The following is a 21371-nucleotide window of genomic DNA, read 5'->3' as shown; positions in this document are numbered from 1 at the left end:
CTCCACTCTAGGTGCCTGTTTGCTCTCCCAGAGTCTTGGGCTGTCACACCCCACTGCAGCTCCCCGGTTTGGCTGAGGCTCAGTGTTCACCATCCCCAGGAAATGCCTCCCTCCGGTCCAGGCAAGGATCCCAGCATACACACACCCCTGGAGTGTATTTGTGTTGGGGGGTGGGCAGGAGAGTGGTGGAATGTTCCCTTCTCTCCAGGTCAGGGGAGAGATGTGAGGACCACCTTGGGGGGCCTTCTCCTCCCACCTCCTTGCTGGGCCAGGGCCCAGTCCGGTGCCCCTTCCCTGGCCACCTCCCTCCCCTCCTAGCTGTGCTGGGGCATGAATCAGCTCTCACAGCTTGTTAAAGCTAGACCTCTTGTTTTCATGCCCTCACCTCAGGAAACGGAGCTACAGCTTTTCCAGCACTCCTCAGTGGGGGGCCAGGGTCCTCACTTTATAAACATCCCCAACCCTGTGAGAGCAGAGGGCACAGAGATGGTGTGAGACAGGAGCCTAGGGGAGAAGGACAGAGGCTCAAGGAGAGAAACAAAGAAAACGCCCAGGAGACAAGCCCAGAGCAGCCTTATTAGGAGCTGAGAAGGGTTCAAGAAGGCTGTGCTAGAATGACTGTCAGGATGCCCTGGGCAGGACAGGCAAAGGGAATCCTGGAAGGCTGGGGGGGCCTCTGCTTGCTCATCTTTCTGCTTCTCCAGTATCCAGGAGTCCACAGCAAGTGCTACTTTCAAGCTCAAGGTAAAGCTGGGCCAAACCCTAAGAAAGAATAAGGACAAATAAAGGGGTTGGGCATAGATGGGTGGCTTAGAGATGTTCCTGTGTCTAAACCCCACAACTTCTACTCAAAAAAAAAAAAAAAAAAAAAAGGAAACTTAAAAAAAGAGGGCGCTGAACTTCCTACTCACATTCCAGGCTTTAAGGAGCTAACACTTCCTTTCTTCTCTAGCCCCCTGCCACTATGAAGGGAAGTATTACAGCCTGGGTGAGTCCTGGCTCCGAACGGACTGTTTCCACTGCACCTGCCTGCATCCTGTTGGGGTGGGCTGCTGTGACACGTGAGTGACCTGACCTTGCACCCTGAGAAGGGTGCTGACAAGTGTGATTGAAAGATGAATAGGAGGGACTAGACAGCTGGGAGCAAGAGAGCATGAGGCTGCTGGAAACAGAAGATTCCAAGGAGAAAGTATAGGAGGAAGGAAGGGAGGGAACAGTGGGTCTGGAGGAACATCCTGGCAAGAAGTGGGGTAGGCAGGGGAGATGCAGCCTGAGAGGAAAAACAAGCACTTGGTTGCAGGGCATGAGGAGAGGAAGTGGGAGGAATGGTGGGAATGCAGGTTGAAGGTAGCCCAGGCCGTGCTCACTCCTCCCTTCTTTGGTTTCCAGGTCCCAGCCCCCCATCGACTTCCCAGCCGGGTGTGAGCTCCGTCGGGAGGCAGACACCTGCCAGTTCTCCCTGGTGCAAAAAGCGAATCCTCAGCTGCCCTGCAAAGGGAGAGGACCTGACCTAGAATGGGGTTCAGCTAATACCCCTGCTGCCGGGGCACCTGCTCCCCATTCCAGCTAAACCCTTCTTCCAGCTGCCCACTGCTGTTGCCACTTGCAGGGAAACCACTAGCAGCTACCACTTTATTCCGAATAAATAAGTAAATGCTACAGCTGAATGCAGGCCTCTCATTGTCCACGCCCTTGGGTCTGGCAGGGAAAGGTCTGGGCTGGGTACACAAAGCAGTGCCAGTTTTAAATGGTGATGGTGCTGGTGCTGGGGCCTGGGGCAGCATAGGAGGCCAGGGTGGGGCTTGTCGGCAGCACCTTGATGGGCAGGTCCCAGCTGAATGTGTCAACGGGCACTTGTTCCGGCCCCGTCCAGGTCACGGGCTCGGGCTGCTCCATGGGAGGCAGAAGCACCAGGCCAGGTTCTCGGGATGTTACAAACTCAAAGTGTAGCCGCCACTTCAGGGAAACTGCGGGGAGCAAATGCAAGGATTTAAGAACTGACAGTAAAAGCCAACACCAGAATGTGGGGACCAAATAGGGGAAAAACTTATGTGTATTGGGAAGGAAGGTGAAGTCATGGGACAGGATTGAGAGTCACCTGTTAACTGTGTTAACCAGAAATCAGACTTTGAGGCAAGGGGTATGTAAGACATATCTACCCAAGTGTGGGAAAATCATGACTTGGTCTTGCAAGATGTAGACCCAATGACCCTGGTGTCCCACAGAGTCCTGGAGACCAGGGAGTAGGACTGGAAACCCAAAGAGTTGGTATGCTTTGAGGGGTAAGAGCATCTAGATGATAAGAGACATGGAGGGTTAACGTGGGATAGGTCTGGGAGTGTGTGAGGAAGCAGGATCTGTCATGGTACTGAAGTACAAATGCTTGCTCTGCCCTCGCACCTGCCCCACTCCCCACAACAGCCAGTGTCTCACCAATGGCTGTGCAGAAGCCAGGGGTGGAGCTAAGAGGAATCGGGAGGGAGAAGCTGGTCCTGGTGGTGTGCAGACAGGACTCCTGGTGCCGGGCATGAGTCACATGGGACACAGAGGGGGCACCGCCTGCTCCTCGGCGCCGCTGGTACTCAGGCTGCACTCGCTCTTCAGTCTGCAAGCTGACTGAGAACTGCGAGCGAGCAAGAGAGTATGGGCAGAACCAGGCAGTGCTGATCTAAGGAGAACCAGCCCAGTCTCCAGAGCCTGACTGAAGGGCCCTGGGAGCAGCCTCACTGTCCACTTCTCCAAATCCCCCTGCCCAAATATATACAGGTTCTTCTCTTTCCCCCACCTTCATCTTCCCCTTCAGGCTTCCAAAGTCCCTTCCCTACTCACCTGCAAACAAGCTACAGCTCCTTCCCCCAGGTTTAAGGTCCCCACCACATCCTCGCCAAGTCTGTATACAGATTTGAAGATGCCAAATGTCCCAACTTTCCCTCGGCCATCACTGATATTGTAGAGATCTGGGGAGGATGGGATAACATAAATCTGAGGTTCCTCCTGTGGAATGTCTGGAAATGGGAATCAGATGCAAGAGGCAAGACTTCTCCTTACAATGTGAAAGGGAATGTGGAAGCAAGAAAAGTCTGTATGAGACAAAAGTAATCTGTGGTGGGAGGACAATGGAGATTAGAGGAATAATTCTGTCTTGGGTTTTCATTCCTAAAGGGGCTAGGGTGGGGGGATCAACCATGGGAAATTTTAACAGAATCCTCACGGAGGCTGCGGCAAGATGTGGCGGCCATGAGGCGCTCTCCGGCCAGTTCCGCAAGCCAAGAGTCCTTCTTGCCACTTTCATCCTCCTCTAAGAATGGACTGGATGGGGCCACAGCCTCATCCTGGGGAAACCGGACATCTTGAAAGCCTGCAAAGAGTAACATGAGAGGTAGAAATGGACAGAAGCAGACTTTAGGGGTTTTAGATTCCAACTGAGAGGGCAGCTGCAACTGAGACACACATCTCAAGCCATTTTCCAGAATCTTCTGGTATCAGTCCCCTTACACATTTACTGAGAACAGAACAAAGGATTAGGATATACTTGCACTGATCAGACCCTTGCACTACATGTCCCACCCCCATTCCAGAAGCACTTCTCTTTTTTTTTTTTTTTTTGGTTTTTGGGTCATACCCGGCGGTGCTCAGGGGTTACTCCTGGCTGTCTGCTCAGAAATAGCTCCTGGCAGGCACGGGGGACCATATGGGACACCGGGATTCGAACCAACCACCTTTGGTCCTGGATCGGCTGCTTGCAAGGCAAACGCCGTTGTGCTATCTCTCCGGGCCCAGAAGCACTTCTTCAAGTAGCCCTAAAGACCCATGATACCATATGGCTCCCCAAACACTCAATTATCCAACTTAGTTGGTTGTTTCAGAGGGTGTCTCCACCAGGTCCCGAGTACTGTTTGGCAGACCATCCCTCACATACTCAACCTCCACCAAAATTAAAGAAGAGAAAACATCTCCTCAGCCCCTTCCATTAGTTAAAATGAAACTTCCCGGGCCAAAGAGATAGCATGGAGGTAGGGCATTTGCCTTGTATGCAGAAGGACAGTGGTTTGAATCCCAGCATCCCATATGGTCCCCCTGAGCCTGCCAGAAATGATTTCTGAGCGTAGAGCCAGGAGTAACCCCTGAACTCAGCCGGGTGTGACCAACTCTCCTTCCCCAAAAATGAAATTTCCATGACATAAAATGAAACTCCACTTACCTGTGAGCACAAGGACTCGCAGAGGGACCCTGAGTAAGGTGATAGGGGAGTTGACGCGCTGGCAGCCAATGGTCAGCTTATAGACGTACTTGACGGACTGGCCCCGGAAGGATGGGGGCCCCTCAAGGGGCAGCACCTCACTGTAGGAGTCTAGGTAGAAAGTTATGGTCAGGGTGCAGGCAGCTAGTGCAGCCATCACTCCAGAGCCTGGCACCACAGGTCAGGGCTGGGACAGCCACTCACATGATCTGGACTCTCCAGGTTCCAGCCGCAAGTCACAGAAGAGGATCTTTGGTGGGGTGGAGAGAATACACTGACCCCTTTCACCTACAAGAGAAAGACTGTGGATTAAGGACTCCATGGTCAGGACTCCACAAGGCCGGCATAGCCAAATGTACTAGGAAGTGTGGTTGGTCAGGGAGCCTACACAGGACTACTCTTCTTCTGGGAAAATAAGAACAGTTTTAACACCCCCACCCCAAAGCCCCATATGTCTTTCCTACATCCCCACAGTGACAAAAAATATCACAACTACTACACATCCCCCAACAGGAACCCTGCCAAAGTAAATGCACCATTTCTGACCTCGATGTGGCAGAAAGACCGTCTGGCTTTCAGGCTGCACCTCAGGCTGATTGGAGTCAGGGGGCGGCAGTGCCACACGGCTCTCACTGGCATGGAACTGGCAATGGATCTGTGCACTGGCCCAGGCCAGAGCCTCACTATTGGGAAAGAGAAGAAGATACGGAGGAATTTTCTGCCCTCCACGGCCCCTGCACCACACTGTGTGAGGCAGCTGTCCTGGGAATCTCGGGATCCAGGACCCCACAGAGACACCATTAAACTAGAGAGTTCAAGGGAGCTGGGAGCAAGGAGAGAGAAGGGAAGTAGAGAGGAAAGGGCCATCCATCACCTTTCATGTTACACAGCCCAGGCTAGAGAGCAAGTGTGCCAGGGCACCCCCATGTCTGCTGGCAGCCTCCCATAAGGGTCCCCTTCTTCAGCACTAGCATCCCCACCTGGATGCAGAAGTAGCCGTGGGGGCCAGGGGATTAGTGACGGTCACCACACACTCCAGCGCCTCCCCGGCCAAAAACACAGGCCCACGGCTTAGCTCTGCCACCACTTCGATCATGGCAATGGCAACTCAGGCCCAGGATCTGGAAGAAAGGAGATTTGGGGGGGGGGGGGGGGTAGGGGTTGGTTTCTGAGATCAGCACCCGGGGTCGGAGAGCTAGCATGGAGGTAAGGCATTTGGGGTCGGAGAGATAGCATGGAGGTAAGGTGGTTTGAATCGCCTGCCAGGAGCGATTTCTGAGCGTAGAGCCAGGAGGAACCCCTGAGCGCTGCCCGTGTGACCCCAAAACAAAAAACAAAAACAGAGGTCAGCACCCAGGTCGAGTCGTGTCCAGGCAGGCGTATACGCAGGAGGCGTGGCCGTGGGCTGTGGAGAAGTGAGTGGGCGATGGCGGTGACAGCTAGTTTAGCTCGAAATCAACCGGGGTGCGGGACACCGGTGCATCTTTCTGGAGTCCCAGATCACTCCAACCCGGGCCCATCCTCTCGCCGCGCCGTGTTCTTCCTAGGCACCCCCAGGCCGGCCTCGGCGTCCGCCCCCCTAACCGCTTCCCTCACGACTCCAGCACCAGGCCATTGCCTCAGAGCGCTCAGAGCCCGGGATTGCTGGATCGAAATCGGGGGTCTGGGTCGCCGCCACACCCCTTTCTTTACCTGGCCTCCCTCCGGGACCCGGCCAGGTGCGTGGCGGCGGGGCGGGACTTCCGCCTCTGGGGGCGGGCCTTCCGCCTCGGACCCGCCCCCGGAGCCACTTCCGCCCGGAAGTGCCCGAAGAGTCGCGCCGGAAAGGGCTCTGCTGCCCCCGCCGCCTCGGTCACCTTCCCACGGCTCTCTCGGGCCGGAACCGCTCGCTGCGCGGTGGGGACGGTGGGGACCCGGCGCCCAGGGCCCTGGTGGTTGGCTGCCGTGGCCCACAGGGAGCCTGGGCGCGAGCTGCAGGGCGGGTCCCGGGGGCGGCGCCCCTGAGGCTCCTCCCCTTTCCTGCCCTCCCCTCCGGTCCGGCCGGGCTGGCTGCTCCCCGCGGCCCAATGACGGCGAGGCCAGAACCTTCCCGTCCAGGACCCAGGCAGACGACCGCGGCGGAGCCCCCGCGGCTTCATCGCTGTCATCCACGCCGCCGCTGCAGCCGCCGCGCGTGCACTCGGCGCAGGCCCTCCTCGCTCGTCCCCGCACTCCCCGGCGCTCGGCCTGCGGGGCCCGCATCCTGCAGCCGCCTTCTTCAGTTTCTGGGGTGCACTGGCGGCGATCTCCCTGGTAGCCAAAGGATCTGGAGCCCGGAGACTGCAGATCTTGGGAACGGAGGATCCAGGGAACATGGGCACTGGCGTCCCAGCCTCGGAGCAGACCCGATGTGCCAAAGGGGATCCCGAAGCGTATTGTCTTGAAGACACCGAAGAAGCCGCGCGGGGGATGGATTGCGAGAGACCCACCGATGACCCACCCCCGAACGAGCCGGTGGACTCGGGGCAGCTGATGGATTCCTATGAGGGTCAAGCGAAGGGTTACAGGGTTCCGCCTTTTGGCTGGCGCATCTGCCTGGCGCACGAATTTACCGAGAAAAGGAAACCTTTTAATGCCAACAACGTCTCGCTCAGCTACCTGCTAAAGCACCTGGGCATGGGCTTGAGGTGAGTGTGTCCTGTTGCCTAGAGGGCCTTAAGAGCACTTTGTTCCAGTCATAGCGAGACAGACAACGTGAAAAAGTGGAGGGTTTTTTTGCACCCTGTTCTTAAATTAAGCCCAGGGCTCTTGAGGGTGAGCCCAAGCTTGAGTCCAGGTTTATCTCATCACTTCATTATTATCCCCCATTTCCCACTACTGACTTGTTCTTTGGTTCTGAGAGTAGCAACATCTGGGCCTGAGGTCAGCCTCTGGAATTTCTGCTCCCGCTCCCAGCCCAGCTGGAATCAGCTGTACTTTCTGGCTACAAGGGGAGGATTAGTTTGATACAGTACACATGCCTCGGAACCTCCTTTGGGCTGCAGTCCCCGCACCCATCAGTTCTGTCGTGAAATCTTTTTGCTTTTTTTGGGCCACACCAAGCAGCACTCAAATCGCTTCTGGCAAGCCTGGAGACCATAAGGGATTCTGGGGATCAAACCCTGGTCCATCCTGGGTCGGCATCAGTTCTGATGTGAAACCTTATTCCTTTTATTTTCTATTTTGTTTTTTTTTTGGGGGGGCACACCCAGCAGTGCTTAGAGGGTCTGCGCTCAGAAATCGCTCCTGGCAGGCTGAAGGACCTTATGGGATGCCGGGGTTCGAACCCTGATCCTTGCTGGGTCAGCCATGTACAAGGCAAACACCCTGTTTGCTGTGCTATCACTCCGGGCCCACTCTGGCCCCTGTGAAGCCTTATTTCTAAGGAACGGGTCAGTCTGTGTACCCAATCCTATCTGAGGGGCTGCTTATTCCATTTGGAGATACACAGCCTCAATACCGAAGCAAAGTCCTCTGGCCTGAGTGGCACTGCCACCGGCATCCCCGGAGCTCTTCCATCTCTCCACCCACCACACACTCTCCCTAGAATCGCAGACACCCCGAGCTCTTGTCCTGTTGAGTTCTGACTCTCTCCAGATTCCCAGGGAGTTCACAGACTAGAAGTGAGGCGCCAAGTCCTATTTCCAGGAGTAAGATAAGAGGATAGAAAGCATCACCCCCAAGGTCAGCCTGAGTCAGACCACATTGTAAACACTGAGTAGGGGAGGGAGGCATGCAGGCTAGGAGCCAGCCTCAAATAGTTTTATCCCTTCCCTAGTCGGTGCAGAAGGCATTTATAGACTTGGCCCCACCTGGGCAGCTGACTTACTGGCTAATTCTGAGGATGGCCTGGACCAGAAGAGAAACATCCCTCCAGGCTGCGTCTACAACTGACCCAGTCCAACTTTGATGGCCAGATCCGTGGGTCAGAACAGGATCTAGGGAACAGATGCTGAGAGAGGCAACTGGGGCCATGGCAGGATGGGGTTGGCAGCAGAGGGAGACAGAAGTCTGGAGCAGTTGGGCAGCTTAGCCTCGCTTACATTGTGAGCTTACTGCAGAGAGACTTAGACACTGTGCTGAGCTTTCTGAGCCTGCCTCTGCAGACCAGAAAAAAAGTGGGCGTCGGCACTGGACGCTTGGAATGGGAGGAGTTCCTGGTCTGAGTATAGTGAGATGAGGAAGACTTCTGCATGGTAAAATTAAGTTAGGGATGAAGTTATGGCCAAACAGGAAAGGTCAGCAACTGCATGAAGGAGGAGAAATAGGCCTAAAAGGGAAGAAACTGAAGTGGTGGGGGGGCTTTTTTTTTTTTTTTTTTTTAACAATTATTGTCATCCCAGCAGACTTCTCTTGGCCTGAAAACTGTGAGAGCTCGGTTTTGATGGCTCTGCCATCGAGGTCATTCCTTCAATAAATATTTACTAAGTGCTTATACTGTGCCAGGTTCTTTGTTCTGCCACTTAGCATATCTTGCATTTCTCCTCCCTCCTGGTTCTCTCCACCCCATGCTCCGTCCACTGTTCCTTTGAAACTGCCTCCAGTTTCCTCAGAGCTAACTGAAGCTCCTGCCTCCTATCACCTCTTTGTCTCCCCTCCCCCCACCCCTAGATGTGCCTTCCTTCTTTAATCAAACTTTCCCTCTGCTTTCTGTCCCTGCACCTCTCATGTGCTCCTTTCTTTGAAGCTAATGGGGGAGTCCTCCACTAGTTCATGTCATTGTCAGACTCACATGAGGATCAATGAAGTATCTAGACAGAGTCTGATCAGGAGTTAAGATAGTGGATATAAAAATAATGCTTCTACATGATATAGATATTCCTCTGCATGGCTGTAATGCAGACCGTGTCACTTGCTCTTTGGGTCATGAGGTAAGTAGGGCAGGAAATCTCCCCTTTCTGTAAACAAGGAAATCAACTATGGAGGGGCTCATTCCCAAGGCATGGTTCCCAGTGTTATGCTTGATCAGAAGTGCACAGTCCCCCCAGGAGTGAAGAGCTGCCTCAAGAGTGAATTCATAGAAAAAGAAGAAGATGGTCTGGGGCAAAGGTGATACTCTGGAATCCCAGAAAAAATATCATTGGATACAGAGCTGTGATGACATTGGGAAAATATTAATTTTTTAATGTTTTACTGGAATATTATAAAAGAATAGCATCAGAAAACTTACAGTTTAAGGGCTTAAATTAAACATAAGACTTAAGAGACAAGGAGATGAATCACAGGCTTTGCAGATGAGAGCCCTGGGTTCCATCCCTGGTACCACATGGTCCCTGAAACACCACTGGGACAAAAGAGTCTGTAATAAAATAAAGCCATGGTGGCAGAATTAGAGAATTAGAAGAGACTGGAAAGATCCTCTGAGGAGAAACAAAGCCCACTCTGGGAGTTGAAGGACCATGAATTGGGAGAGAAGTGGAGAGGAAAGTTTTGGAAGCAAAGGTAATCACAGGTCCTGGAGACACTCAATGGGAAATCACAGCTGTGAATGTGTGGATGCATGCACACAGATGCAGAGGAGCTCACACTCCCACTTGCTCCCCAGGTACTTCCGGTGGTGGTACCGGAAGACCCAGGTGGAGAAGAAGATGCCTTTCATCGACCTCGTTAACAGTGTGCCCCTGAGACAGATCTACGGTGAGCCTCTTCCATTCTCCAACCTACATCCAAGTGTTGATTCCAACTTTGTTGAGCTATTCTTGGCATATAACAATGTATAAGTTTAAGGTTACTGTGTACTGATTTGAAAGTCATAGTAGTTTTCAGTGGAACTCATCTTTGTAGTATAGAGAAAGTGAGAATTTATTTTTCTTTGACAATGCCACCCCAACCGTCCTGACTCTCTCTCCAGGTTGTCCCTTGGGTGGCATCGGGGGAGGCACGATCACCCGGGGCTGGAGAGGCCAGTTCTGTCGTTGGCAGCTTAATCCTGGAGTGTACCAGCACCGAACTGTCATTGCTGACCAAGTAAGAGCCAAGAAATGAAAGAAAAGTCCCAGAATATCACCTCCATCTAGTGCAAGATATGTACATTAGAGATGCCCAGGATTCAGTCCAGTCAGTCTTCTATGGGTGATTTTTGTGGCCTCAGCCATGTGCTGGGGTGTATCATAGGAATTACACACACAGCACACAGTCCTTAGAGGATTTAATAGCACTGGTATCACTTCTCTAGAAAATAATGTCTTACCCACCTCACTGTTCCCATCTCTCAGTTGAACCAGCATTCAGCAGAGTGCAGAATATTCCCAGGTCACTTACTTTTGTTGGAAGAACATTTGATATGATCAGAAAGGACAATAAAGGCAAAAGTCTACACACTGCATGTGCAGACAACCCTCGCCCACCTCACTTGCTTGGCCTCTATTGGAGGTCAGGTTTTCTACTGAGGTCAGGCCTCAAGAAGTCTCTCTGGATCAGCCTGGGAAACACCCCTCTCCCACGCCTTCCCAGTTCGAAGCTTTCCTTCTTGTCCATCTATTCCTGTATCATGCCTCATCATTAATTGTGAGGGGCATTTGCTCTATTTTTTTAGCATCTCTCTCCCTAGTGACATCCTATGTTGACTTATTCATCAAGTTCCTGCTTCCTGCCTGATGGATGCTTCCAGCTTTCAGCCCATCTTCAAAGGAGAAATGACTAGCAACCCTTCAGTTCAGTTAATGACTGCCCTTCCCAGTTCATGTTTACCAGCCCTGCCCAATGCCCAGAACTTCCTTTCTGGCTCATCCCTCAAGTGTCCCAAAGGGAATGCCTTTCCACTTATGACTCTAGTCAAAGTAATTATGAAACGCTTGGTATATGCCAGGATTTTGTATAATTTTTAGCATTTAAAGATAGTCCTGCAAGGTACACATGCCATTCTGTGCTCATTTTACAGATGAAGGAAGTAAATCCAGAAAGCCTTAGTGGCATGCCCAAGGCCACATGACTGGTCAGTGGAAGCACTGGGTTTCAGAACCATCTCTGTGGCTAAAAACGTATGGTCATATCAACTGTCTTAGCAACATCAAAGATTATAGTATCCAGACATAAAAGATATTGGGCATAGTTTGAACCAGGGCAGGAGAATAACGCCCTTACAACTTCTATCCTCAGAAGCATGTGTGTTTCTGTAGGGTACTAGGCTTTGAGAGAATAGAGAACAAGACTGCTTGCCTCATTGCAAAAACGATAGGGGAGAACAGGCCCCTTCTTGAGAAATAGGGGCACACTGCAGACTTCACGTTCTTTTCCCATCATGGAGAAGAGGACCTTGATGGACAGTCAGGATGACTATGCAAATAAGCACATTATAACTCTCCAGAGGTGAGGGTACAGGCATATGGAGAAAGGGTTCCTTGTTTAGAGAGAAATTGGCCTTAAAGAAATTAGGGGAGCAGGTCACCAAGTGTAAAATGAGCAAGAGCAAAGACATGGAGGCGGATGGAAATGTAGTGTGTTCACAGAACAGTATTTGTGGTGCATTTTGCTTGGTATTTGGTCTTCTCAAGCAGTATTCAGGAAGCCCAAGGCCCACTTCTGGTGGTTCTGGCAACAGGGCTGCTTGGGTAGACTATGTGGTGCTGGAGATCAAACCAGGATTAACCACCTGCAAGGCATTCGCCTTCATCCCTTTACTACTTACGGCTCCAACAGTGAGTACATAATATGACTATAGTATTAATGCTTGAACAAATAGTACCAGGGAGAAGCCAGGTCCAGATGGGCCTTGAAAACCAAGAATTGTGACTTTAGCCTGGGGGCCCTGGGATTCACTAAAGCACTCTACACATGGAGTAACATGGCTCAATTTGTAAGAACGAATTGGTTCTGATGAGATGATGGGGGCCAGCCCTGGAAAGCAGGATAATGAGTCAAGGAGGAAAGGGCTGGGGTTGAGCGAGGCTGACTAGACAAGGAGAAGCTGCAGCTCAGAATAGTGTGGCTGACAGGGACAGCTCCCAGCCTGTCTGCCCTCTGTCTAGTTCACAGTGTGCCTGCGTCGGAGAGGACAGACTGTGTACCAGCAGGTCCTTTCAGTGGAGCGCCCCAGTGTCCTGCGCAGCTGGAACTGGGGTCTGTGTGGATTCTTTGCATTCTACCATGCCCTCTATCCACGAGCCTGGACTGTCTATCAGCTTCCTGGCCAGAATGTCACCCTCACCTGCCGCCAGATCACCCCCATCTTGCCTCATGATTACCAGGTGAGGCTCCCCTTCTGAGACTCTGGCCATGTTTCCCTTCCCAGGGCTACCTGTCATGCAGTCTGGCTGTGGACAATGGCCTGGCGTCATGGCATGACATTGTACAAAGGGAGTGCAGCCTAGAGGGGCTTCCTGGGACCCTGAGTCTGACCTTTCACTCCCAGGACAGCAGCTTGCCTGTTGGAGTCTTTGTGTGGGATGTGGAAAACGAAGGCGATGAAGCTCTGGATGTGTCCATCATGTTCTCCATGCGGAATGGGCTTGGGGGAGCAGATGACAGCCCCGGGGGTCTGTGGAATGAGCCCTTCTGTCTGCAGCGTGATGGGGAGACTGTCCAGGGGCTGCTGCTGCACCATCCCACCCTCCCAAATCCCTATACCATGGCAGTGGCTGCGCGATGCACGGTATGGAGGAGTCTGCCTCTGCCCTGGCCCTCAAACTCCTGCCCTCCCTAAGCATTCCTGGTTTCTCCTTTCAATACAGCTTCCTGGGAGTGGAAGGGTTTCTTGTATATGAAATGGGTCAGAATGGGTCAGAGGCTGCACCATAGGTGGCACTTCTCACAGCATCTCTGGCCCCTAACAGGCAGATACCACAGTGACCCACGTCACAGCCTTTGACCCTGACGGCACTGGGCAGCAGGTGTGGCAGGATCTACTTCATGATGGACAGCTGGACGCCCCCACTGGTGATGGGGGTTCTGATAAGGAGGTGGTGGGAAGAGAGGTTGTCTAGGTCTTGGGAGCCAGGGAGGAGGGGCCGAGGAAGAAAGGCTTGGTTTCCCCTGAGGGACCTCTGTGGCTGAAGGGATTCCCCATGCCCATTCCTTTTGCGCTTCCCTCAGGCCCAAGCACCCCCTCGAAGGAAGGAGTCGGTATTGCGGGGGCTGTTTGTGCTTCAGCCAAGCTGCCACCTCGAGGTCAGTGCCGCCTGGAGTTCTCACTGGCATGGGACATGCCCAAAATCATGTTTGGCTCCAAAGGCCAGGACTACTACAGGTAGGGGCCTGGGAAGGCACTAGGGTTGGCAATGCTTAGGCCAGAGATGGGGCCCTTGTTCTCATCCAGCCCTTTCTATTGTACCCCAGGCGGTATACGAGGTTCTTTGGCCCTGGTGGCGATGCCGCTCCGGCCCTCAGCCACTATGCCCTGTGCCACTATGCAGCCTGGGAAGAGAAGATCTCGGCTTGGCAGAACCCAGTACTGGATGACAGGTGCCTCTTTACACCTCTCCCAGCCACTACCATGCCCTGGGCCACTATGGTTCCTGTCTACTCTCAATACCCTAAAGAACACAGGGAGGTGGTTAGAGGTCTACTTGGTAACCCTCTACTCTGCTGGATCCCAGTAGCCTCCCAGGAAAGGCTGCATTCACTGGACCACTCCCTCTGCCCACCTCCCCAGGTCCTTGCCTGCCTGGTACAAGTCTGCATTGTTCAATGAACTGTACTTTCTGGCTGATGGGGGAACGGTATGGCTGGAAGTTTCTGAGGACTCCATCCCCGAGCTAGGGGGCGCCATGTGTCAGCTGCGCCCCACCCTGCTGGAGTATGGCCGATTTGGCTACCTCGAAGGTATGGCCGCTGGCAAACCCTGTGTGAAACTGGGCATTCTCTCCTAAGTACACTGGTTTCAGGTGAGGGGCAGGTGGTGAGTGGTGAGGTGGCCCTCACCAATTCCAGAAGACAACTAGGGAGGGAATATAGGTGAGTTGGGGAAGCAGGAAATTGGTGACAGTGCATCTTACTTCTTCTCCAGGCCAGGAATATCGCATGTACAATACATATGATGTCCACTTCTATGCATCCTTCGCCCTCATCATGCTCTGGCCCAAGCTAGAGCTCAGCCTGCAGTATGACATGGGTGAGAGCCCTTCTCATGCCTCGCCAACCTCCCTCCATGCCTGACTGAGCTTTTGTGGTGCCTCAGGTGGTCTTTTCCCCATCCTCTACCCCCAATATATCTACATCCTACTTAATAATTCCTCTGGGGGCCCCACAAACCTGTCCTTTCCCTGTTTCTATTCCCCACTTGTGTATCTGCTCCCTCAGCTCTAGCTGCTCTCGGGGAGGATTTGACCCAGCGACAATACCTGATGAGTGGGGCAGTAGCCCCTGTGAAAACAAAGAACGTCATCCCCCATGACATTGGAGACCCAGGTAAAAGTCCTTCCAGCTCTCAGCCAGTCCCACATTCACTTGGATTTCACACTGCCCAGTCTGCCTATCCGGGTATAGATAAAACGAGCTCCCTTATTTGAGTCTGATGGGAAACTATGATGGATGGGTTGGTGCAGGCTCTAAGATGGAGGATTAGAGATTTCTTGGGGTCCTGAGGCAGGAAAATGGGTACTAAAGGACTTACTGCCTCCCAGATGATGAGCCGTGGCTCCGGGTCAATGCATATCTAATCCATGACACTGCCGACTGGAAGGACCTGAATCTGAAGTTCGTGCTACAGATTTACCGGGACTATTACCTGACTGGTGACTGGGGTTTCCTGATGGACATGTGGCCCGTGTGTCTGGTAAGGGCCATGTAGCCAGTGGCCAATGTGCCAGGGCAGTGGGGGGCTGGGGAGAGCCCAGCTGCCTATTGTTGTCTTTCCTTAGCATCTAGGTCTTCAGTATCTTGGTCCCTCTCTAGGCCGTGATGGAGTCTGAAATGAAGTTTGACAAGGACCAAGATGGGCTCATTGAGAATGGAGGCTATGCTGATCAGACCTATGATGGATGGGTTGCCACAGGCCCCAGGTTGGGGGATAGGGCTTTCAGGGTCCTGCAATGGGGAAGTGGGCTCCAAGGGACTACGGCTATTATATGTCATGGGAGTGGCTGGAGCTGCCCATCTGACCCCAAACCATTTCCCTGATCAGTGCATACTGTGGAGGACTATGGTTGGCATCTGTGGCTGTGATGGTCCAAATGGCCACTTTGTGTGGGGCACAGGACATCAAGAACAAATTCTCCTCCATCCTCAGCCGAGGCCAAGAGGCCTTTGAGAGACTGCTGTGGAATGGTAAGCTGGGGTGCTAAGGGATGCTGAGGAGTCTGGTAGTGACAGGGCTATGCACAAAGCCTTATTTGCCCTCCCCTACTCCAGGTCGCTATTACAACTATGACTGCAGCTCTCAGCCTCAGTCATGCAGCATCATGTCTGACCAGTGTGCTGGGCAGTGGTTCCTGAGGGCCTGTGGCCTAGGGGAAGGAGACAGTGAGGTAAGAGACAGAGGAGGCCCTGAGTTTATTCACCCCACCACATCACCCTCCTGAGCAAAAAACCATCAGTTCTGTACTAATGGTCTCTGGACACCAGCAGGAGTTGCCCCAGACTCCATGCCCCACTTCCATACCACTGATGTGGCCCCATAATTCAAAACATAAAAAGAAATGGGAAGAAACCAGAAAGGTGGAACTTCCTGGAGGTGGGGAGCAGGTGTGAGAGAATGTTTCTCCCCTTGGACTTCTAGGTATTTCCTACCCCACACATTGTCCGTGCTCTTCAAACCATCTTTGAGCTCAACGTCCAGGCTTTTGCAGGCGGTGCTATGGGTGCAGTGAATGGCATGCTGCCTCAGGGCACCCCAGACAAATCCAGTGTGCAATCAGACGAGGTCTGGGTAGGCGTGGTCTACGGTTTAGCAGCCACCATGATCCAGGAGGTAACGCTCTCCCTATCTCCCCACTTTCCTCCTGAGGAGCCTCTTCTAGACCTCCTACCCCAGCTAGAGCTCTTTCCCTTTTCTTACTGCATTTAAGCTTCAGCCTTTAGGTTCCCCTATTAGCAGGGAGCTCATTGAGGGCTATACTTACTATCTTTATCCAGCTTTAAGTTCAAGAATTGCCAAATTACATGACCACCATCTCTCCTTTCAGGGTCTTATTTGGGAAGGCTTCCAGACAGCAGAAGGCTGTTACCGCACCGTGTGGGAACGCCTGGGTCTGGCCTTTCAGACACCTGAAGCATACTGCCAGCAGCAGGTGTTCCGCTCTCTGGCCTACATGCGACCCCTGAGCATCTGGTCAATGCAGCTGGCCCTGCAACAGCAGCAAAACAAAGCCAAACAGGGCACAGGACTAAGCACAGAGCCGGAATTTGGACCAAAGGAAGTTATGGCAAACCTGAGGCCAGAGTGAGCTCGCTAAACTACGGGAAGGAAATGCTAATGGCCCAGCCTCTAGCCTGTCCTTCCTCCTAAGTCTCCTGCAATCCTGAGCCACCAGGACAATCACAGCCCTTCCTCTATCCCTGCCAACTGCACCAGTAAAGAGAGATGAGGGTGACCCCAGCATCAGATTCACTTATTTATTCACCCCACCCTCACCTCTTCCCCATCGCATGAAATATTCAAGGAGGACAGTTGATTTCCCTAGGGTCATGCACCAGGGTGAGAGACATATGGACATAAATAAAAAACCCAGAAAACAAGTTAAGTATGGTGTGTTTGTGCTCACAAGTTTCTGACAGGGCCAGGAGTGAAAGCTACCCACTTCCTTTTCATCTGGTCATGGACGGGGGGCCATCAGCTTTTGCTGAAGACCTCACTGTGCTCATGTCTAGCCTGACAATTTGTCCTGCAAGATGACAGGTATGGGGCTGTGGGGAGGGAGCCATCGTCTCCTGCTTTGTGAGATTTGCATGCAAGGGCAGGATACATCCCAGGCAGGGGGACTTTGAGAAAGGGTGCAGGAGTGGCAACTTTGGAGAAAGCTCGCCTCCAGGAGCCTGAAGCAAGTGGTACAAGAGGCAGCAGGAGTTGATAGCAGCAGGAAATACAGTGTCCAAATTGTCCTTTGATGCCTGTAGGCCAGGCAGTGCTGGCTGGCGAGCATCCTCACTAGGCAGTGCACGAAGCCTGCGGGACAACACTGAGGAGACAAAGACTCAGGGTCAAGTTTGGCTTCTCCCACAGCTCATCCCTCAAGCAAATTCAAGCACTCACCTCTGGGCTCCACTGGCAAGTGCCCCCTGGTGTCAGAGGAGTACATGGCAGGTACGAAGAGTAGACAGAAGGAGAACAGCAGGACCTGTGACAGAGGGGAAAGGAGATGAAGGATTAGGAATTAATGGCCTATGCTCCCTGGCCCCTGTGGAAAGGAGTTCCCCTTCCATCACAGCCCTCACCATGACACAGGTGCTACTGCTGCTTGACTTGTTCGCCACCTGAATCACCATGGCCTGCAGTTTCCTCAATTGATCCAGAAGAGACCTAGAGGAGAGGGGAATAGTGAGTAGCCCCTGATTGGGCACCCGTTACAGTGAAACTAGTCCTCCAGCTAAGTCCACATTGTCTACCTGGGCACTAGGTCTTCTAGTCCTTGCTTTGCGATTAATTTTCTCCTAGCTCTGCACACAGTTCCTCTCGCACAGCCCTGGCTTAAAGTCCTGGGCAAAGTCCCCCATTGTTCTGGCTCTAAACTGCCTCTCAGCCAGCCACATGTCTCCCCCCTTGCCTCCTTTCTTCATCACTAGGGCACTTCCCCCAAGTCAACACAGCATTTTGGTGGCTGGTCTCCAGCCAGACTGGATTCTGTTGTGTTTTGTGCCCAGAATGTTCCACCTCACCCCCTGTCCTCAGAAGTCTGTCCTCTTCTGTGCCATTTGTCTATGCAAGCTTTCTGACTTAACCTTAGTTATTTGTGAACCGACTATTCATCACACCACAGAAACCCAATAAAGCTATCAGGTTAAGAGCAGGAGTTTGAAATAGCCAAGGACACAACAGAAGAGGGGTAAGAAGGGGGCCTATGGGAGAGCAGCTCACAGATTCTGCTCCTCCAGGAGCTGGACTTTGTTCTGAAGTTCCAGATTCTGGGCCGTGTATTTCAATACCCTACAGGAAAATAATATATGGAGTATGAGCTGTGTTCTTTCAAATATCCAATACTTCAACCACCTCCGTACCCCTACCCCTAGCCCCACTCCCCTTTTTACCTGCTCTCCAAACCACCCACATACACCTTCCGTTTCCTGCGGCTCTCTTGAGCAGATTTTTTGTTTCTAATCTTCCTCCGCACTCGCTTCAGGAGATGTTCCTCCTTCTAACAGAAGAGGAAAAGGATTATGAGAACACTGAAATCCCATCTACAGCTTTTCCACCCTCTGGGGACACAGCTTCTGTGTGCCTTCGGTGGGGCTTGGGAGATCCCTCTGAATGGTGGCATATAAACTGCATGTGTATGGACCAGTGTTCAATCCCCAGTGCTCCATGGACTCTCAAGCACTGTTAGGTGTGACCCTGGTGGCCCCAAGCAGCATGCAATTATTGGGTTGGGGCCTTGTCCTGTCCAGCCTGCTTGACTTAGTACCAACCAGAGTGGCATGAGTTCCCTGAACCCTGCTTTTTTCTTCCAAAGGGAAGGAAAAAAAAAAAATCATGGCTATGAGGACCAAATAGCGAAGGCCTCTCATAAGCAAGATCATTTTCTCCTCAGGGGCCCAAGGGCCTCTCCTGACAATAGTAGACTAGCAGTTCTGGAGGCCACCAGAATCACCTTGGTAGTGTTGGGTACAAGGGTGCCAGGGACAGAACTCAGACATGCAAAGTATGTATTCCATCCCTTTCAGCTATCTATCAACTCCAGCTAGGCCTCCCCACTCCTAAACCCCCTTTACAAAGCCAGGGATAGAATTCTGGGCCACACAATACAAGGCAAGTGCAGCTAGACTACTTCTATCTTGTGCTTCCTCACCCCTTGTTTGTTTGTTGTTGTTTGTTTGTTTTTAATTTATCTTATCCTATGCCAGCATCTGCTTCCTAATATCTCTCCTTTGGGCTGAGTCAGCATCTGACCTCTGGGACAGAGGAAATAAATGAAGCAATTTTAAGGACATGATGTTTCTTCAGAGTTTAGAAAAAAATCTGAGCAAAATTGCAACTCATAACCTCCACTTGGAAGCAACTCCTCCTTCCAACAGCTCATCCTATCTACAAGGAATCTCAGGTCAGGGCTGGGCCCTGTGGTATGCTCTGGCCAATATAAAGGAAACAGGACCATCTGAGCACCTCCAGCCCTGCTCAATCTGGCTGACTCAGCATGAACTCTCCAGTAATTAAAAACACTCCTACCCTTCCTGCTCATGGAGAGTGGACTCATGACAGTGTCACAGGACTGTACTTGTGATACTGCCATGCCTTGCTTAACACAGTTCCTAATGTGACTTTTAATCCTTTCATTCTAATATTAGTCCAGCCTGGTTGATCTCTCTAGAACTTCCTTTATACTGCTCAGCACAAGGTGCATTTCCATGAACCCACTCAAATGAATCCTCAGGTGATCTCACACTGCCCTTCCCTGTGACTCTAGCACCAGTGGTGCGCTGGGATTTGGCAATTTTTTTTTTAAAGAAAACACCAAAACGTGGTAAGCTCCATAGAAACTTGGATCCACTCATGCAGCCAGCGTATCAAATATCTGCACAAGCCAAATTTCTCACTGTGCTTAGAGAATTGCCCTCCTTGGGTATAGGTGACAGCTGGGAACTAGTTCCACTGTAGCAGTTTTACCTTGGTAAGGGGAAGCGTCCCAGGCAGAGTAAGTCCTTCCTTCTCCAATAGCAGCTTCTCCTCCTCAGTCAGTATCAGCCTAGCCATCTCTGGAGATTCTGGAGAAGTGGGAAGCTGAGTGGGGCAGCAAGGGACAGTCAACCAGCGGCCAGGAAGGAACGTTGGCCACCTCCCAAGTACTACTGCAAAGTGGAAATAATCGTCCCAGCAAAGTACCTCCTCTGCAGATTCCACATGCAGTGGCGTTATCCAGGGTCCCTCTTGCCCATCACTCCCGCAATCTGCAAAAGGGGGGGAGTATGAAGGCCAATCCCAGATTCACACACACACACACACACACACACACACACACACACACACACACACTCCTCTCTCTCTCCCTCCCTCCCTCCCTCCCTCCCTCCCTCCCTCCCTCCCTCCCTCCCTCCCTCTCCCTCCCTCCCTCCCTCTCCCTCCCTCCCTCCCTCTCTCTCCCTCCCTCCCTCCCTCCCTCCCTCCCTCCCTCCCTCCCTCCCTCCCTCCACCCCCAGCATTTCCCTGCTCACCTAGATCTATAGAGATGTGTTCCCGGGGAAGAGAGTAGGTGTGGTCATGGTCCACAGAACAAGGGTTAGAGTCGCAGGGAAAGTCCGAGGGCGTGGAACTCAGCAAGGAGCTCAGGAAATCCTCCACCTCCCAATTGCTCTCTACCTGCACAGGGTCCAGACAGGCCTAGGCCGATCACCACCTTGTGCTGTCAGGATGCCTCCATCCAGCCCCCAACCTCCACATTCCTCCCCGCCTCTCCCAGCCTCCACCCACATCCGAAAGATGAAGGTCCCAGTCCAGGGGAGCCTCCTCCGACGGGTCAGCCGGCGCCCCCAGACCTCCGCTCTCCTCTAGAAGGAAGTCCAGCAGGTCCTGGTGACCCGGGTCCAGTGTCAGCTCCATCTGAGACGCCCCTACAGAAAGGACAGGCGGAGGCCCCGGGGTTCACCCCTCTGCTGTCACAGGGCCCCACTCCCGCACCCAATCAACCAAGCACGACGCCTCACCTAGCGTCGCCCAGTCCCACCGCTCAAAGCCCCTGGCCCTCGAGGAAGGGCAGTCGGGCTGGGCCCCCCGACACCCCGAGCCGCCGGCCGACGCTCCCTAGCCCACACCCGCCGGCCAGAGTCTCCGAGCAGCTCCCGCAGCTTCCAACAAGACAGAAGTGACGCAAGCAAGGACGAGGCATCCCGGGAGATGCAGTTTCCCCGCAAGACGGAAGCGGGCCCCGAGGCGGCGCCACGTCCCGCTCGCCCGCCCGCCTGCCCGCCTGCTTGCCTCGCCCCCGCCCACCTCCACCCCCGGGGCTGCACATCCGGCCCCACCTTCGCCTCCCGGCTATCGGAAAGAAGCCGCGCCAAGCCGAGAAGGGGAAGCGCGCTCGGCCCGGGCGCG

General features: G+C 53.0%; 4 protein-coding genes across 5 annotated transcripts; 2 read left to right on the top strand and 2 right to left on the bottom strand.

The window, feature by feature from the left end:
* The first annotated feature begins 614 nt into the window (after positions 1–614).
* MSMP (microseminoprotein, prostate associated) lies at positions 615–1570 on the top strand. Its single transcript, XM_049774268.1, has 3 exons — positions 615–744; positions 953–1061; positions 1390–1570. Exons 1-3 carry the CDS (start codon positions 615–617, stop codon positions 1568–1570), a joined length of 420 nt encoding a protein of 139 aa, XP_049630225.1.
* RGP1 (RGP1 homolog, RAB6A GEF complex partner 1) lies at positions 913–5366 on the bottom strand. 2 transcript variants are annotated; one of them, XM_049773651.1, is made up of 9 exons: positions 5221–5366; positions 4787–4923; positions 4445–4528; positions 4202–4351; positions 3212–3358; positions 2830–2957; positions 2434–2623; positions 1816–1967; positions 913–1488 (listed from the first exon to the last, which is right to left on the bottom strand). In XM_049773651.1, the coding sequence occupies exons 1-9, from the start codon at positions 5334–5336 to the stop codon at positions 1480–1482; spliced, it is 1113 nt and encodes a 370-aa protein (XP_049629608.1). In that variant the 5' UTR covers positions 5337–5366; the 3' UTR covers positions 913–1479. The 2 variants fall into 2 exon arrangements, with proteins under 2 accessions (XP_049629608.1, XP_049629598.1); XM_049773641.1 differs by lacking the exon at positions 913–1488 and having other exon boundaries at positions 1619–1967.
* A 1075-nt stretch (positions 5367–6441) lies between these two features.
* On the top strand, positions 6442–16870 carry GBA2 (glucosylceramidase beta 2). The gene is made up of 17 exons (XM_049773260.1): positions 6442–6906; positions 9804–9895; positions 10110–10225; positions 12226–12444; positions 12609–12848; positions 13030–13132; positions 13289–13442; positions 13532–13657; positions 13848–14017; positions 14202–14306; positions 14495–14602; positions 14818–14969; positions 15089–15195; positions 15318–15460; positions 15545–15660; positions 15912–16103; positions 16318–16870. Exons 1-17 carry the CDS (start codon positions 6593–6595, stop codon positions 16576–16578), a joined length of 2718 nt encoding a protein of 905 aa, XP_049629217.1. The 5' UTR covers positions 6442–6592; the 3' UTR covers positions 16579–16870.
* On the bottom strand, positions 16734–21242 carry CREB3 (cAMP responsive element binding protein 3). Its single transcript, XM_049773579.1, is given in 10 exon segments — positions 16734–17064; positions 17066–17310; positions 17385–17469; positions 17567–17651; positions 18207–18275; positions 18377–18483; positions 19950–20230; positions 20495–20639; positions 20751–20890; positions 20984–21242. Coding segments are annotated over 9 exon segments (1212 nt in total). The 5' UTR covers positions 20880–20890; positions 20984–21242; the 3' UTR covers positions 16734–16998.
* Positions 21243–21371: the final 129 nt, after the last annotated feature.

Source organism: Suncus etruscus, chromosome 1 (genome assembly GCF_024139225.1).
Source record: "Suncus etruscus isolate mSunEtr1 chromosome 1, mSunEtr1.pri.cur, whole genome shotgun sequence".
NCBI classification, from domain to species: Eukaryota; Metazoa; Chordata; class Mammalia; order Eulipotyphla; family Soricidae; genus Suncus; species Suncus etruscus.
The sequence above is the reverse complement of the archived record's forward strand: the minus strand, read 5'-3'. Positions and strand labels throughout refer to the sequence as shown.